Source organism: Paroedura picta, chromosome 2, assembly GCF_049243985.1.
Source record: "Paroedura picta isolate Pp20150507F chromosome 2, Ppicta_v3.0, whole genome shotgun sequence".
Lineage (NCBI taxonomy): Eukaryota > Metazoa > Chordata > Lepidosauria > Squamata > Gekkonidae > Paroedura > Paroedura picta.
The window spans coordinates 71862159-71881345 of NC_135370.1; the positions used below are offsets into that span (position 1 = coordinate 71862159).

The 19187-nt window shown below is 43.0% G+C and overlaps 1 protein-coding gene across 12 annotated transcripts in view; it reads right to left on the minus strand.

The window, feature by feature from the left end:
- Nucleotides 1–19187, minus strand: part of TNS1 (tensin 1) — a 388444-nt gene that overhangs the window by 291424 nt on the left and 77833 nt on the right. Inside the window, exon 1 of one of the 12 annotated variants that reach the window (XM_077320622.1) lies at nt 16984–17177. The exons of the other annotated variants lie outside the window; for them this stretch is intronic. Within the exon in view, the coding sequence (XP_077176737.1) occupies nt 16984–17064 (81 nt within the window). The 5' untranslated portion in view covers nt 17065–17177. Of the gene's footprint in view, nt 1–16983; nt 17178–19187 lie in introns of those variants that run through there. 12 annotated transcript variants of the gene reach the window in all.

Here is a 19187-nt window from a genome sequence, read left to right on the forward strand (position 1 = left end):
ACTCTCATCCCATCCACTGCCTGAATAGACAACAAGGGACAGAAGGGGATTAGCCAGTTTTGTTTCCAGCCAGTTTCCTTTGCTCTTCTAAAGTTGGTCCCAATAACCACATTACATCAGAGTAAATAAATAGTTATAACTAATGATAGCAAATTCCTTGTAGGCTAGATTTGGAGGGGGGGATGAGGAGAGCAAACAAGTAAGGGGCCTGCATGACACACACACCAATGCCATACGCATTGGTTATCTCAGAAAGTAGGATATAGGAAACACACCCATTTAGAAAATTTTCATGGGATATGGAGGGGTAGGGGGACCATTGGCATGCTTGGAATCATTGTGCTACAAAATTCTTCACCCAACCACAGGCACCTGCAGACAGTACCATTTCAGTACACTGAACATGAGGAAAAGAAAAATACAATTCCCTGGAAACCCTAAAGGCAAACCTTAGTAACAACTCAGCACCATCAACTAAAAAGCTATGACCTGCATAATCCACTCAATAAAGGATCCTATGAGAAAATCTCTTCTAAATGGAGCATCTTACCTTTCCCACATATACCTCCTTCTCAATTAGAACAGTACGAATTTGCTAATTTACATTCAAATTCATAATTTATTATAATTTTCTTGCAAATTTTCGACCACCAACAACAAAAAATTGTCCAGGCGTCATGTAGTCATTTGATTAAAACACAGATGAGATTTAAGCCATATTTTATTATGGAAGGAGTTTTGACAATATATCTACATCCAAAATCTGAGGCTCAAAGCCATTTTACAGAACTGGTTAGTTTATGGTGTCTGAAATGTAAAAAAAGGCAAACCAATATAAAAACTACAGAGCACCTGGTCATGTGGCTGTATCTCTAAAGAACATCTGTTTAAAAAGAAGGGGAGGAAGGAACAAACCTGGATACACTCATGGAAATCACATAATTTGTGCCAGTGAAGATAGACATTACACTGTAGCTGCAAGTTGACTCAATAGCAGTTTGATGGTTGTCAAGTTCCTTCATGAGAATGAACATTGGTTACTCACTGAGAAGGATTCTTCTCCACTAAGAACAGGATGGCATCTTGGGGGGGGGGGGTGGCGATTCCCACCATTCACTCAAGAGGCAGGTACCTTTCTTCCTTTTCCTGTTTCCTTGTGGAAGTCACCCTTCTGTCAGTTTGGGTACTCCAAAAGCTATAACCTGACATATAACTGTAATACACTAGTAGCTAACAAATATGCAACAACCAGCTTGCAACAGGTAAAGATTAACTATTAAGGGTTTGAAAAGGAAGAGGAAGAATCCAAAACTAGGCATGTGCATGGGGAGGAATTTGAACGGTTTCAGATGCAGCCGAAATTGATTCAGACTGAACCCCCCAAAACTGCCCTTCACTGGTTCAGATTTGGCTGAATCCAAAGCAGTCCATTTTTTTTCCTCTACACATGCCTCTCTCACTTCCCCCACCGCCTCCCCGGACATGAGAGAGCATCTCTGCTGCCTGAGAAAGCAGGGAAAGGCATTCAAAGAGCACACCAAACGGCTGATCATGACACATCAGCTACTTGGCACACTCTCTTCCCCCTTTCTCTAAATGGGTCAAATTGTGGTTGAATCACTGAATTGTGATTCAGCCACCGTTGACTCTGCCTGTTTAAGGTGCAGGGATGGGCAATTTGGCTCAGAAAGGTCCAAAGAGTTCCCAAAGCAGCATTGATTCAGATACTTTTTGGCTTAGCCAAACCAAATCGCCCATCCCTATCTGAAACATAGTACATTATACTACAGCACAGCATAGTATGATACAGTAAACTGTATAGATCAGTGGTCCCCAACCTTTCTGAGGCTGGGGACCGGCAGGGCATCAGACCATGCCCGCGCGTCGGGCCACGCCCGCACGGGCCACACCCGCACGGGCCGCGGCCCGGCCCTGATTCCCTCTCCCCGCCCTCCCGCATTAAGAAGCTTCCCGGGCCGCAAGCTTGCGGCCTGGGAAGTTTTTTACTGCAGGGGGGGCGGGGAGAGGGAGCCGCGGCCCGGCGCCATGGCCTTTGCGGCCCGGCGCCGGGCCGCAGCCCGCAAGTTGGGGACCACTGGTATAGATGATGATTGGGACAAAATGGTTGGGACAAAATTTCTTCTTGTCGAGGAAAAGAACCCTTCTCAGTAAGTAACCAGTGGTCATTCTCTCTCTGAGGTGGAAGACATGTTGGTGGGACCTTCCAGAGCCGTATCCTAAGTCCCTGGTGGGTCATCATCATCAAGCTCCACAACATGCTGTAGACCCCTTCTACCAAAGGCAGCATCTGAGGAACTGTATAGGTTAATTTGTAGTGCATAAGGAATGTTGATATTGAGGATCACATTGTCACCTTACACTGTGGTGTATCTTGTGAATGCAACATTCATCATAGGGCTCCTGACTGAGTGTTCAGTGATACCCCAGGGCAGTGGTCCCCAACCTTTTTATCACCGCGGACCACTCAACACTTGACAATTTTACTGAGGCCCGATGGGGGGGGTAATTTACTCCTCTACTCTCAACCACTGCCCTAACGCTCTCTGATCGCTATGGTAATGTTTAAACATCCCTTCAAAATAAGATACAGACATGCCACAACAATGAACATAAGGAACATTTTATTTTCATGGAAATTTTAATTCATGACAATGACAAATCAATGGGAACCCTGAGCTTGTTTCTCTGCAACGAGATAGTCCCATCTGGGAGTGATGGGAGACAATGACACCCGAAGTGTGTGGTAAAGGGCCAGGGGGGGGGATGAAGTTAAGGGCCGGGGGGGGGGGTGGGAAGGCGTCCTTCACGGCCCACCTCCAATTAGTTGATGGACCACATGTGGTCTGCAGCCCACAGGTTGGAGATCGCTACCCTAGGGTACCTTTGCTTTTGAAACTCATACGCTTTAGTAAGAGTTTTCATAAAGTTTTCATTGCAAAGATACTGGAGTGGTTTGCCATTTCCTTTTCCAGTGGCTGGATGGAGTCACTGAAGCAGTCGGTTAAATGGACTCCGGGGAATGGTAGAGGACAGGAAGGCCTGGAGGATCATTATCCATGGGGTCGCAGTGGGTCGGACACGAGTTCGCAACTAACAACAACAGCGCTTTAGTAATGCTAGACATCAGTTGATAGATGACTTGGACATCCTTGAGCCCATGCTAGGAGGCAAAAAACCTATGAATAAACTATCAGTTTGCCAGATGCTCTCCATTCTAATGATGAATGCCTTGAGAGTCCTTCTGACCTCAAGAGAATGTCAGATTCTTCCTTGGGGTGCCTAGAATTAGGACACAGCATGGGAGGTTGAGTTCCTGGGAATTATAGTAGATTGAGTTCACCTTGGGATGAAATGATGGGCCTATCCTGATTACCACCTTAATCTTATGAAAGGTGCAAAAAACCCCAAAATCTTTACCCATTGGCAGATGATGGCAACAGACAGGGACAGATGAATTTCTCTGGGAATAGAGTTCCAAAATTTTGGTGACACAACTAAGAAAGCCCTCTCCCAGGTTGCAGTCCACCTAATTCCAGACAGCAGAGGCACCTGAAGCATATCTTGGGATATGATCACCGTTGTCATGGAGGTTCATAAGGGAGTATGGAATGCTAATCCCAAATCAGATAGGACTTTAAAGGTCAAGACTAGCACCTTGGAGATAGCCTGGGAGCCAGTATTGATGGACCAAGACTGGACCTATAAGGTCCCTACAATGTACTCCAGTCAACATCCTGGCTGCAGCTTTTTGCACCAGCCGAACTTTCTGAACACTTCTTAAGGGCAGCCTAACACAGAGTGCATTGCAATAACTTAAACAACATCCAACAAGGATATGCATTACTGTGGTGAGATCTTGTCTGCCTAGGAAAGGTTGCAGTTAGCTAACCAGTCAAAACTGATAAAAGGCGCCATCAGCCACAGCTTCAACCTGCCTATCTAGGAGCAAACCTGGGTCCAAGAACACCCTGAAACTATGGATGAGTGCAGTTCTATCCAGAATGGGTAATTCCGTAAGTATCAGGTCAGACATTCCACTCACCAGTAGTACTTTTGATAGAATTAAGCTTCAATTTATTAGTCCACATCCATTACAAAAGTGCCATCAGGGAATAGTTCAGGGTTTCTATAGTCTCCTTGGGATCAGCCAGAAATGCATGATAGAGCTAAGCATTATCCACACATTGGTGATAAACCAGGCTGAATCTCCAAGCGACTTTACCCAGAGGTTTCACGTATATGTTGAAAAGCATAAGAGAAAAGATGGAGTCTTGTAGGACCTCATGGGCCAGAGGCCAAGAATCTCTTGAGTTTGTCCTGTTTGCTGAAGAAACGTGGTGGCAAGAGAATTATTAAGAGTGTTCTACCAAATCTGGGCAACAGTTATCCCAAGCCCCAGTTTAGAAATCACAAAATAAACAAATATTAACTAGCCCTACACTGGTCCCATGCAATGATGCAGCAGACATTGTGTTTCTTATAGAGTCACTGCTGTGCCATACCTCTTTTTCTCTCTTCTGCATGTGACGTTATTGCAATATGCATTTTTCTGCCTCTACCAACAAATAACGCAATGTGAGGCAGGACTACGCAGCAGGATATCGCGGCATGGATACTGTATCACTCATTGTTACCAAGGAATGACACAGGATAGGGACAATTCCAAGCCCCCTGTAAAATCTATTTTTCTCATAATCTTTTTTCCATACTTCAGAATCCCTGCAGGGTAAAGGGAGAGAAGAAGAGAAAGCCAAGTGAAATGATATGTTAAGAAATGTAGACATGTCAGAAGTGAGAAACAGCACAAGATAAGAAGAAACAGAAGAAACACATCACCAATCACTGCATTTTTGCCAAATATGCAGATAGGTGCAGCTAAGGATGTCAGAGTTCATGCCCGTGATTTGTTATCTGGGGATGGTATTGCTAAACTGCTGTTGCTGTCACATTAGCTGACCAGGGGATCTAGAGACTACAGGCAGATTAGGGCAACAATCTAGAATTTTTGAAACTTCATGTCTAAAAGGCTTCTAGACAGGAAAACAGAAAAGAGACAAAATATCAGGAAAAACACTAATAAATTTGCACTGGATATTTTTAAAAAGCAAAGCCTTCAGAAAAGTGTTGTTTTTAAAGGGCTCTTTTGGAGAGCCAGCACCTTCTCTATAGCACCGACACACTCCAATGGTTTGGTAAACTGAAGTGAATGAAAGGCTCCATCCAACTAACCCCTCCACCCCCTATCTTCATGCCACATGCCAGGAAAGTCACCAAACTTCCCATCAGAGAAAGTGACAGGAGCCCGTGGGGGCTCCTTGACCCCCACCCCTCTTTCTCTCAATATCCCAAGCATCTTCTCTGGCACTTTAGCCTGTTGACCTTGTCAATTATTCCCTCAGGCTTGTGACCTCTGAGCTCCCTGGGGAGAATGTATCTGAGCCAAAGAGCTTTCCGGGGGAAATTCAATCACAGAAGTGGGAATGAGGGAGGGGAAAAAGATTGCTATTGCCTTAAATAAGCCATGTCTATATTGTTCCAAGTCAGTAGACCTCACACAGGTTGGAGTCTGGAGACAGGCCTGGATCTGAGGGCAGGCTAGAAAAACAGAATATAGTAAGCGAAGAAAGAAACCATTGGAAAGGAGGATGACCTCCATGCACACAGAGGCAAAACAATTGTTGTTTGAGTTTTTTGCTGCCCCACAGCTGACAAAACCAAACTGACAAAACCAAACTCCAGCAAAGTAATGGATAACATACTAGCCATTCCCTAGATCGGAAACATGAAATAAAGATAAGATGCCTAAAAGTAAGGGAATAATTTGTCTATCAACATAAGAAGATAGATCAATGCCCATAAATACATCTATTAAGGAGTTCTCCTCTTAAGGCATATCATAGAGAGGAGATATTTCACTCTGAGACTGAGACCTTTAAAGCACACTCAGTACCCCTCATGCCCTTAATATTCCTAGTCCTGTCACCAAGATGTAGACTGATTAAAATTAATTGCTCTGCATTCCAAAAGATACCTTGGGTTGGATCCAAACTTATCTGCAGAGGAAGAAAGACAAATAGGTCTCTTCTCAGCATCAGAAAAAGGCTATGCTGATGCTGAGAAAGGGACCTGCATTTACAAAAGCCACATGGGACAGGGCTATAGTATGTAGGATTGAATCAGAAGGCTGGCTAGATCCAGCAATGTAGCTCAGCATATGGTAAAACAAAAGCCTCTGACCACTAAGCATAACATATCCTGGTGAAAGCAGAGTCAGGTGAGGAGCCATATTGGTCTGAAGCAATATAGCAATAGAACAAAAGTTTGAGTCTAATGGCAACTTTAAGAACAACAAAGTTTAATTTTGAGTGTAAGCTTTGGTTAGAACGCACATTTCATAAAATACATTTGAAACAGTCTCCCTCAAGCTGCGAGGAAGGGCTATAACTAGTCAAGATGCATAAGTAACTGAGAGATTATAGCTAAAATTGGATTGAAGCAGTGTAAGACTAGTGAATAGCAGCTAATTAGCATACAAATAAAAGATTACTCCTAGAAATGTTTTCTCACAAACAAAGGCAATCTATCAATGAGCCAATGTTAGCTGCTGCCTTAGACGGCATATCTGGTGCACTGCTGATGTCAGAAGAATTCAAAGAAGCAGAAGACTCTGCTTCATTCTCTGATGTCAGAAGAATAGCAGTTCTGGCTCACCACTGGTACACACCACTGGTAAGATCTCTGCCACAAACTTCAGTGAAACACAATGGAGTACCACAAGATCAGTACCATGATGCATTTCAATAGGACTTCTGTAGAACTCTCTTGCAAATTCTTGGTTAAGTAAACTGAAATCATCCCTTTCAGCTGCTAAAGCAAAACAGAACTGTCAATGCAAACAATTTATGAAAAAGCCATGACCAATCAAACTATCATCCTCCTGTCAATTTTACTGAGGAAGCAAATGTATTTATTGTGCACTTAAAGGTCACTTGGGGGTGCTACAGGACCCATGTCTACAAACAAGTAGTTGTGATGACCAGGCATTTCTTTTATCACCTTCAATGGCTTAACCACCTGCTGCCTTTCTGGGATAGTCTTGGTCCATCTGCATTGGTTCCAAATTTCTTTCTCCAAGGTGCTTTAATACCCTATATGGATTGGGATCAGATTCCCTTAAGACACCTGCTCCTATATATGAACCTACCTGGCCACTACAGTCACTTTCTTAGGCCCCACTTTCTGAAGTTAGAAAGGTGTCATCCTGTAAAGGGGCCTTTTTGGCTGTGGTGTTAAAATAGCAGAACTCGCTCTCCAAGGATATTTGTCTGCTGCTCTCTATTATTGCCTTCCTCCATCTTTGTTTAGTCTGGTATTCTTTCAATGATTCCTCTCCTCTTGCCTTACGTTTTAATTTTCCTATCTCATATAAATATTTCCATTTTGGTTGTGATCGGTTTCATGATATGTTTTGTTTTAATCGTTAGCCATCTTGGTAACACTGATTGGGCAGAAAGGAGAGGCATACATTTTGAAAATAAATAATAAGATAACTAGCAATCAATTGTATGAACCCTTGATAACTGAGCCCAACAACTATGCCATTTCCATATACTCAGACATCTTACACTTCACTATTGAGGAGTGTGTTATTGTTTAGTAACATCTGTATTCCACCCACAAAGATTCAAGATGCTATATGCAAGAATTATCCTATTGTGTCACCATAATTCCCATGTGTGCTGAAAGGGTAACTTGCACAGTCACCCACTGAAACTTCATGGCTGAGTTGTGTTGTGGTGGTGGCTAGGTTCTTCGAGACATTTGAACGACTAGAGTTTACTAGTTAACTGGCTATGCTTCTGCACTGAAATACGGCTTGATCTTGGAAGGATGAAATATACAAAAGCAAGTCAAATAAGGAAAAAAATAACCCTTTCAAGAGGAAGAATTGGGATTTCAAAATACGCCAGCCCCAAAGAATGCAAATTTTTTATAAAGGCCCCATAAAGGTGATAGCCCCAAATGTAGGGAAATCCTAAACAGGTTTGCTCAGACATAAGTTCCATCTTATTTAACTGAACCTACTTCCAGGAAAGTGTTTGTAGGACAGCAGCCTTAGTTGCCCAGCTCTGCTTTTTGTTGTCTCAGAAAATAACCAAACAGCCCTCCCAAGCAGTCATTCAGCTCTCCCTTCCTTTCATCCCAAGCAGTCCTCCCATCTAGGCACACTCTCCTACGTTTCTCTCACCGCTCACATACACACATTTTTATTGCAGAGGCTGCTAATCAAGAGCCTGCCTTTTAAACTGCTGTCTAATTAAGAGTGATTATTCTCATTAAGTTCATGGCACCACTGAATGGCAAGAGGGCTACCCAAACACATAGACAATGTAGTGTCCCAAAGCTTTCAAAGATGCAGAATAGGTCTTATATGTGAAATCAATCTTCCCAGAACTAATGGTGACAACAACTTCTTGAAGCAAGCAGAGACTAGCATCTACAAGATCCTTGTTAGACAAGAAATCAGGACATCATGAAATCTACAAATTCTTCTTACTCTGAGTCAGAAACCCTGTTGAAAGAAAAGGGACAGATGACTACTTTAATCCAGACCACAAATTCTCACACTAAAGCCCCAACTGACTTCTGTTAGGTTATTTATTGTCAGAGAGGAGCCAAATGAAAGAATACGTAGAACAGACCAGGTCAGCAATGTCTCTGTGGTTTCCACTGAACAGTTCAATGCTTTAGAGAAGCTACAGAATTTTTGATGCTTCTTGTTCTTTGCATAAAGTCAGCAATATCTTTGGCAAGAAGGTTTCATTTAGATTGATTTATAAAATCCAGAACAGAGTTATGCTCTTACACTACAAGAGTCTCCCAATATTAAAATTGCACTGGTGGCACCCCAGTAAGGCTGTTAAAATATTCTGATGAACCCAGGACCCAACCACCGTTAAAGGTACTAGCTGAATGTCCTAGTACCCTGATCTAGTATGGCTGCTGCTTTTATTTTATTTCCCAATAATCACAGCACTGACCAGTCCTTTCAAAAGTGAATAATCCATTTATCCCAGTACTTTTCTGATTGTCTATCTTTCCTGATCAAAATGGGCAGGAGACAATTATTCTTAGGCAACCATAGCTTCCTGCCCAACTCACAAAGTTTCTACATTTTGTTACAATTATTCTTTTAGGACAAACAGATAATATAAAAGAAAAAAATATAAAAAGTAAATAGTAATGATATAATACATAATTATATAATACCCCCTTCATTATATAATAAAAACAACTTTGGTTATGATACATTTAGAATCATAGAACCATAGAGTTGGAATGGGCCATATAGGCTACCTAATCACAACCCCCCCCCCCCGCTCAATGCAGGATCAGCCTAAAACAGCTGTTGAGAAACCCCTGAATCATTCTTCAGGTTTTGAGAAATTCCAGAAGTGGCATGATCATGCTGAATATATATGATAAGCATAACTGTGTACATGCCCAGCTGGGGCCCCTCCTATTCCCACCCCCTTCAGGCCCATCATTGGCCATTTTGGGGGCTGGCATGACCATGTAAGGTCAAATCATCTGATAAACGTTTAATACAATATATAAAAATAATTAACTCCCACCCATTCAGGAAAGCCTTCCAGGGCCATTAAGAAAACCAAGAGTTTCATGAAACCCTGGTTGAGAAAGCCTGGACTAAAGAGTCCATGATAAGTATCTGTCTAGCTGCTGCCTAAAGACTGCTAGTGAGGGGGGGTTTACCACGTTCTGAGGCAGCCTATTCCACCACTGAACTACTGTGAATTTCCGCCCCTGATATCTATCTAGCCTGTACCATTCTACATGTAGTTTAAAGTCATTACTGTGGGTCCTGTCCTCTGTTGCCATATTCACACTTTAACCAAACTACTTCTCATTCTGCTTATTCATTACAATACAATTATATACAAGATTTTAAACTGCTTCTCATTCTAGACTTGTCTCCTGATTTTATACCAATAATCCACATTCAAAAATGCATGTATCTAATTTTATTTTTGAAATAGACAATTCAAGCCAAGCTACTGCTATAGGTGATTTTCCACAACCATGTTTTATGATTGAAGGGCAGCAGGGATGCCATGACAGCAACCTGGCTAGGAGTAAAATCGATATTGCTCAAATCAGTTACCTGAATGCATAGCCATTAAAGCTACCCTTCCTTGTTTTTGTCACCCAAAGGAAATGATGAACAAATCAGTAATGACAAATGATAATCAATGACATTTCCATATAAATACAGCTAATATTCAATCATCATAAATAGAGATTTGTTTGCAATGAAAATAAGTTTCAGAAATCTTCAGGCTCATGAGTTCATCATGTGCACAGCTGGGAAATTGAAGATACCCTAATTCTGGACTTTTTGAGATGTCCGAAGATTGATCAATATCAATCACCCTTTGGCGTGGTTTGTGGGAAATAGAACATAGGACAAATTGAATGTTGCTATGGTTCAGATGTCACAAAAAAACCTGATTTGTCTAAAATTAGAAAATCTTCAGATTCTCAGTGATGGTCCAAGGAAGAAAGGCAGGGAAGGGCAAATGCAAGCATGAAGGCTTCCAAGATTCATTCTCATCACAAATGAACCACAGTTTGTTACCAGTACAGCCAGTCTCCCTCCAAGACATCAGTAAAGTATGAATGTGCAAATCAGATCTGGTATAATATCTGCTAAATCATCCCCAGAACATTTGTCCTCTCAACAGGAGAATTCCTGGAGCAGCTAAAAGAAGCAGTGGTGCATCCATTGCTGAAAAACACATCACTGGATCCACAGGAATTTGCTAACTACCGATCCATCTTGCATATAGCGTTTCTGGGGGAAATGGTAAAAAGGGCTGCCACAGACCAAATATCAGCATTCCTGGAAGAAGCTTCAGTTCTAGCTCTGCCCCAGTCAGGTTTCTGACCTGGCCATGGGCTGGAAGCATCACTGATGGCCTTAACAGATGGACTGGGGCAGGTCAGCGCTGCTCATACTACTTGACCTCACAGCAATGTTTGACCTAGTCATCCATGAGCTCCTAGCTCGGCACCTCACCGATTGCCAGGATTTGGAGGACAGCCCTCCAAAGGCTGATTTCTTTTCTTTGGGGTAGTGGACAGAGAGTAGCAATTGGAGAGAGTCAATCAAGGTGCTGTGAACTCACTTGTGGAGTTCCACAAGGAGCAGTCCTCTCTCCAATCTTATTCAACATCTTTATTTGCCCTCTTGCACAACTAGTGCAGAGGTTCGGGCTTGGGTGCCATCAATACACAGATAATACCCAGCTCTTCTTCCTGATGGATATCTGCCAGGATTCACCCCAAGAATCTTTAGCCAGATGTCTGGAAGCAGTGATGGGATGGCTTAAGCAGAGTCATCTAAAGCTCAGCCCTTCAAAAATGGAGGTCCAATGGCTGGGCAGGAAGGGTCCAAGCGAGGAAGCATAATTGCCCAACCTGGATGGGGTGCAGCTGTCAGTGGTTCACTCTGCCAGAAATCTGGGTGTGATCCTAGACGCCTCCCTCTCTATGGAGGCACAGGTCACAAAAGTAGCATGGCTGGCATTTTCCCATCTGCTCCAAGCCAAACTACTAGTGCCCTACTTGGCCCTGGAACAGCCAGAGTGTTGTGACAGTGCTGTGTCACAGATGTGACAGTCATCTCTATACTGGATTTCTGGAACTCACTGTATGCAAGCCTACCCATATCCCTGATCCAGAAACTATAACTGGTCCAGAATGCAGCAGACAGGGTCCTGATGAGAACACCGGTCCATATTGCGACAGCTGCAACAGTTACCAGTTGAATCCCAAATCAGGCTTAAAGTCTTGGTAATTACCTTTAAGGTCATACGCAGTTTGGGTCCAGCGTACCTGAGAGATCGTCCCTCTGCCTGTGCCTCTTGAAGAGCACTATGCTCAGCCAATGCCAACCAGTTAGTGATCCCTGGCCCTAAGGAAGCATGTTTGGCCTCACCAGGGCCAGGTCATTATCCTAGCCCCCACCTCGTGTAATAAGCTCCCAGAAGATATATGGGCCCTGTCAGAGCTATCACAATTCCATAGGGCCAGCAAAATAGAGCTCTTCCACCAGGCATTTGGTCAAGGTCAATGACAACATCTAATTGGGCCCCCCAACCTCCACCTAGCCAGATAAGCTCACTCTATGGGATTGCGGTTATAATGCTACCTGAACATATGTTTGCTATGACTGTTGATGTTATGATTACTGATAAAGTTATCAAACTATCTTGTACTTTATTGCTCATCTGTTTTCTGTAAACCGCCCTGACCTGCAAGGCTATTGCAAATTGAATGAATGAATGAATGAATGAATGAATGAATGAATGAATGAATGAATGAATGAATGAATGAATGAATGAATGAATGAATGAATGAATGAATGAATGTTCTAAAAGTAACCCCAACATTATGACTGCAACATCAGCAAAACAAATGCTGAAAAGGCCTCAAGTGGTGTTTGTTGATTGGAAGCTGCAGCAGCAGGTCAAAATCTGGACTACCCATTTCAGGATCAAAAAATAGTGCCATAAAACAGGGAAAAAACCCTCATACCCAAACAACAAAAAATTGAAACTGGTTTATCTATTTTAAGAACTGGTTACAATCAAGATTATTTAGCCATGATAAAACCACCAAGAAAACAAATAGAAGTTTCACTGGCCATTTCAGACTAACTTCCTACATTTCCTGCACAACTTTCCAGTTTGGTGCAGTGGTTAGGAGTGTGGATTTCTAATCTGACAAGCCGGTTCAATTCCCTGCTCCCCCACATGCAGCCAGCTGGGAGACCTTGGGCTCGCCATAGCACTGATAAAACTTTTCTGACCGAGCAGTAATATCTGGGCTCTCTCAGCCTCACCCATTTCACAGGGTGTCTGTTGTGGGGAAATGGAAGGTGAATGAGCCTCCTTCGGGTAGAGAAAAGTGGCATATAAGAACTAACTCTTCTTCTTCTTGTTGATAAAATAAATTTCAACTTAGGAGCTTTTTTGGGAAAGAGAAAAAAAGCTGTCTTGAAGCATATTGCAAAGCTGTCTGTCAGGTAGTCCACAGCTTTCACCCTACTGAATTCTATCAGTTTGAGTCAAAGAGACAACAGTGTAACTAATGGATTTCTGTTTGGCTCACTCTGTACACACAATCAAATTCACTAAGCAAACCACTTGAAGACTGAGCCCAGGAGCCAAAGAATCACAAACATTATTCCATGAGCTCAGACATCAGCATACACATTAGGCTGGGGGGGGGGGGGTCTCAAACCACATTTCCCACGTCACATGGCATACTATGGGTGAAACTTAGAGGAAATTCAAAAGTAATTTGCTGTGTATCATGAAGGTCAGCTATCAAAAACTATACAGCTTTTAGATCCTATCCTCAATGCCCAGAAATTTCTAGAAGCAAAAGTTAGTTGTATGAATAGGTATCACAATAATCTGGGTCTAACCGTATTATGAGAAGGGAAATGCATCTCCCTGCTATCTAGCTGGTGCAGTCAAAAATATTCATAATTTGCATTGGAATAAATAGAATGCATAGTGTTACATTGTATTTATAATGCATGACAATAAATATTTTTTCTCTCAGACATTGTTTCATTGTTCAACTTTTAACTTAAAAACACCAGCCATCGTTAATTTACTCCATTTATACCCATCCAATGGATACTCATACCAGCTTACATTGTTCTCCTCTTTATTACAATCGCAACATCCCAGTAACTCAGGGAATTAACTAGGGTGGTATGGGTTCAGTTCAACATGCATGTATTTTGTGGTGATTCCTATTTAAACCTGACTACTCTTTTTTTTTTTAAGGCACAGTACAATTAATATATTTTTTAAAATCCTGCTTTGTTTTTAAGCCACTATTTATCCACTATTTATTGCACATATCTGGCACCCTTTTTCTCTCTCAAAAAATGTGAGACTGACACCTCAAAATCTGATACTTTCCCAGCCTTGCAAAAAAGTTCTATGAAAATACTCCTTATATAATGATCCTAAATCAAAATGGGGGAGGGGGGCTATAAGTGACTAACTTTTGTACTTGTACAATCTGATCATCAACAGACAGTAATTTTCCCCACCTCCTGGTCATCTTCTCTTTCACCTCCTTCTGTTGTTGTTTTCGGAAACGACAAAGTGTGATCTTAGCCCAAAACATCAGATTGCTGCAAGCTGGAAGTGATCAGTGGGGAAGTAGAGTTCCTGCTTAACATCCCATGCTGTTAAAACATTTCCCCTAAAGCATCTGGAAGTGGCCAAGAACATCGAAAAGATAGCTGGCTCAATGAACTCTCTGACCCAGTAAGGCTGCTACTCAGTTCTTGACCTAGATCATAAATCAAGCCACCTGCCAAGCCTTAGCAGAAATGACCACAGTAATATATCCGTGCAGCAACAGAGAAGTGACATATGCACATATTGTTGTCTTAAATCACTAAAGAGTTAAGAAGCCAAGAAAGCCAAGCAAGCAATGAGTAAGCAGCATGCATTGTCCTAAAAACAAACACACTTTTGGGAGGCTACCTAATTGCATGTAGATTCTTCCACACAAGTGGGAGCCCAGTTTGCTCATAGAGCATAAAAGTAGTCATGGGGCAGAAAAGTAGGCTGGGAGCAATAATAACATGCATGCAATTGTTTGGCTCCCCTCCATACACGTCTGAAGATACTAAGCAAAGCACCTAAGGCCTGAATTCAAAAACCCTATGACATTATTTCCATTGATGATGATGATGATGATGATGATGATGATGATGATGATGATGACGACGACAACGACAACAGTGGCCTTAGGGCTTTTTTCCCCCCTTTAATTTTGGTCAAACAATAATCCCCGTAATAAGGCTTAAACTGCTTAAGTCTTGTTCATAAGGCATGGCCATTCCTAAGTATGCACTTGAGGGTTACTGCCTTAAATCTGGAAGTGTTCACATACATCTACAGTTGGAAGTATATAAAGAAAAGACTCCTGCACAAAACTGCAAATCAGGTCAGTCCAGATCTTGACTCAGCAATGACATTTCAATTTTTTCCCCCAGGATAGTTTTTTCCAGAATGTCGCTACACATGTCCGAGCCATTCACAAAATCGGTCACTATGCACCAAAAAATCAGAGATTGTCACAGTGATTATAATATGCTTAGACAAAGCAGCTCTGTATGAGTCTTCTATGTACTGTTGTTTGTGGGGAGGGGGGTAATCCACTGTATTTAAATGCCTGTTCTTAAGGATATACCTCTTAACTGACTCCACAAACATCAACAGGATTAAAGTTACATATTATTTTGGAATAAACAATCTATCATTCCAGCTGCTGCTGCTATTACTACTGAATTAGTCTCTTCCAACCCTGGACCAGCCACCCAGATTAGGAACCTGTTACCCCAGCATCTCTCCCTCACCCTGGGAGACCATTTCACAGTCCAGGGTAATTTTGCCAATTGCAGGGCTTTTTTTCTTCTTCATTTTGTCGTCCACCCCTAGGTCTCCCCCCCCCCACCCACTTCGTCTTTGGGACCACCCAAAGCATCACTATGGCAACAAAGCTATGTCACAAACAGTGGTTTGTAACTGTAGGGACTGGGAGGGGCAGGCGGGCTCTGCTCTGGAGAATCAGAGTTCTCTTTTCATGCAAATGTTTTTAGGAATAGTTATGTCCCAAAACTCTCACACCCTGGCTGAGTAAATGTAGAGCAAATCCTGCCTTATAACAAGTTGATTTCAGTGTGGCATTTAAGTCATTCTCCCAACAGTATCAATATTTGACCAGCAGTATGAACAAACAGGGTATTGGGGGGTGCCCTTACAAGATGTCAAGCTTCACACAATAAAATGCTTTTGAGGAAAAAAGTAATTTTGCACCTCCCAAGAGGCTAACCTATTTCACCCCTGAAACCATGGTATTTTTCCATAGCGTCTCTCTCCCCTTTCGACACCTAATGGGCCTTAATCGCAAAAGATATGTATTCTCACACAAGTCACTTGCAGCATTTTACCATACCCAAATAGATGGAGAGACCATAGGACCTGATGCTGGATATATGCCAGTCACTTGTTAGCAGTAGAGAACCCCCACAATGGGCCAGGCAGCTGACAAAGACTTCTCTTAACTTAGACCCATCCAGATTCACCTCCAGACATCAAAGACTTGGTTGGGATTCCCAAAATGCAAGGAGAAATCGCTCATCACACAAGCAAGGGCTCTTCAACCTTTATTTCTGCAGTTAAGAAGTTTCTCCCCAGCTAACTAGTTGAATCAGCCAGCCTCAGAACAAACATGCCTCACTGTCTCCCCCTCCCCTGACCCAAGTGTGTTCAGCTCAGATCCCTTTCCAAGGCAGAAGGGCTCTGGTTTTCACAACTTCCCGAAAAGGGTACAAATACATTTCTTCATGTGGAAGCCAGTCCAATTTTGAAGAGGGACAAAAAGCAGCAAGGGTTTTTCAAGCCCAATGCCCTCTGGTCCACTGCAGTGTTCTCCAGTGAGGCAGCAAGCCACGTCGCTGGACATCTGCCTCCCGCAAGCATCGAAGTCTTTCTTCGCAGAGTCCATCCAGATGGAGCCCCTCCATAGAGTTTCTTTCCCTTTTCATTTCGCTCTCTTTGCGGACACAGCGACTGACCGAGTCTTTGCAATCCATCCATCAATTGGCCTCTCGCTCTCTCGCTCACTCTCTCGCGCACACACACACACAGAAACACACACACGAACGCAAAACATTCCTCTTCCTCTCGGCTTCCCTGTTCGGAAATTCATTGAGCCCGTAATTGGAACCCTCCAAAAAATGCCCGTCTGCTTTCAAAAGCAACCCAACCAAGCAACCGGGGGGGGGGGGGGAGAGAGAGAGAGAGACCGTACTACGGGGGACGTCGAAAGACATCTACGTACCCAAAGCATGCAAGACAGGCAAACCCAGGTCATCCTGTCATCAGATCGGCCCCTTGGGAGGCTGAGAGAAACGGACAGCATAACAGCATAAACTCAGCACATTTTTGGGTCAGCCAGGGGGTGGGATGGCTCAGCAAGGAGGGAGGGAGGGAGGAAGAAAGAGGCGGGAGCTTATCTCATTCCTTCAAGCCCCCAGCGGCATATGGGGGCACGCCTCCCTCCCCAGCCTTCTCTCCTTCCTCGTGTCCCTGCAGATTTTTCTCTTCCTTTTTTCGTGGGTCAGCTCCTTCACCTCCTAAGGGGGGGCGGGGAGGGGGGGAAGCGGTGCCTCGAGAGGAACACATTCTTTATTGCTACAAACCCCTCCCCTGCAGGCCCCTCCTTTTTGGCCGGCTGCATAACTTTGCCGCGCTTTTATATACTTTGATGATGATGGCTCAGAGGCTCCACTGTTTCAGCTGCAGCCCTTTTCTCACAAAAGCGGCAGAGAAAAGCGAAAAGAAGTGAAACGCACTTCCTTCGGGTGCTACTGGGGCTAACAAAGCAACCTGCGGAAGGGTTAGCAATTCAGCCGCAAATCTTTATAGGGTTGGACATTTAAAAAAACAAAAACCAAAGGATGCATTCATCTGGACAGAGGCCACCTCACACTTTTGTACAGAACTCAGCACAACTACAATAATAAACAAATCTCATACACAGAGAGGAGTTCAATCCCTAAATTAGGTGTTTGGCCAAAAATGACTCTGAGGATTTCCTGCAAAAACACCCTATGTTTGCAGGAATGTAGCTATCAGGCTCATCCTCACCCTGTATACGGAAATAATTCTCAATTATAATCAAACACCTCTTTGGCTTTTCTCCTACAACAGAGTCAGTCTGCAATCAGAACTTTTTAAAAACTGAAGCCTCAACACAGGAATTAAAAGTAACAGCAATTAAGCAGAGAGCTTGCCCACTGCCAAGGATTGCACTGTAAGGCTTTTACTGGCTTAAGTCTAGTCCCTCTGAGGAGCTTGCAGCATGGAAAGCCAGATCACAACATGGCCATTCCTTCCTGCAGAAAACAAGATGGAATCCTACAGGTCCTAGGCAGTTCCGTTTGACACAGAAGACTGATTGTACAAGTATTCTTCACTGGAGATACCTCCACGCACAATGGATAACAGAAGTCTTGTGGTGCTCCTAAATTTTCCCTTACTACATTTATATCCCACTTTCTCAACTATTTATTTATTTAATTTCTATACTGCACCCTCTCAGCCCAGCCTTCACAGGCTATAAAATTCTGAAACTGGCAAATATACTAGCTACTTCCCCCCCCCTTAATATATTAGTCTCTGTTGTTGAGAGAAAGTTCCAGTTCCTCTTCCCTGGAGGACAAGAGCTCTTTAATATGATGAGGGGCAAGCAGGGGAAAGCCAGGTGCTTCTTTACTGCTGCAGAGCTGGGAGACAAGGAGCCCTCATTCGTTCCTGCCCTTGCTAACAAATTACATTATGATTAAAAGAGTAACATGACACAGAACATTTGACAATATTCGATTATAGTGAAATAACAGGCAGTCAGTTCAGAGCCAGCCCAAATTTAAAGAAGAGGTGGGTTTTTGTACCCTGTATTTTACTACCTGAAGGAATCTCAAAACAACCTTCCCTTCCTTCTTCCACAATAGACCCCCCCTGTGAGGTAGGTGAGGCTGAGAGAGCTCTGAGAGAACTGAGTGACCCAGTTGGCTGCATATGAGGACTGAAGAACTAAGTTGGCTCTATGCTTTCTCCGAGCGACGTATTGGAAAATGTGGCTTTCCCAATAGCACCTACATGATACAAGTAACAGTGGGTCTATTTCTGGGAGATATGTAAGATCCATAACATTATTCAGCCATGGCCCATGGCCAAAATTCAAGTCCAGTAGCATTTTAAAAATAAATACAATTTTCTAAGGTATAAGTTTTCATTAGTCAATGGCAACTTCATCAGAATACAAACAGGAGTGAAATTTCTTCAGCTTTTATATCTAGGTCAGTGGGTGGGACATTACAAAGAAGGAACAGTAGGAGTCTTGATGCAAAGTACAATGTAAAATGTGATCAGCTTGATGAGAGCTGGGTGATAAGCAGAGAGATGGGAAATGCAGAAAATAACATTTGCAGTGAGGTAAGGATTTTGTGTCCCTGTTCAACCCTGGGACGTCCATTGCTCTGA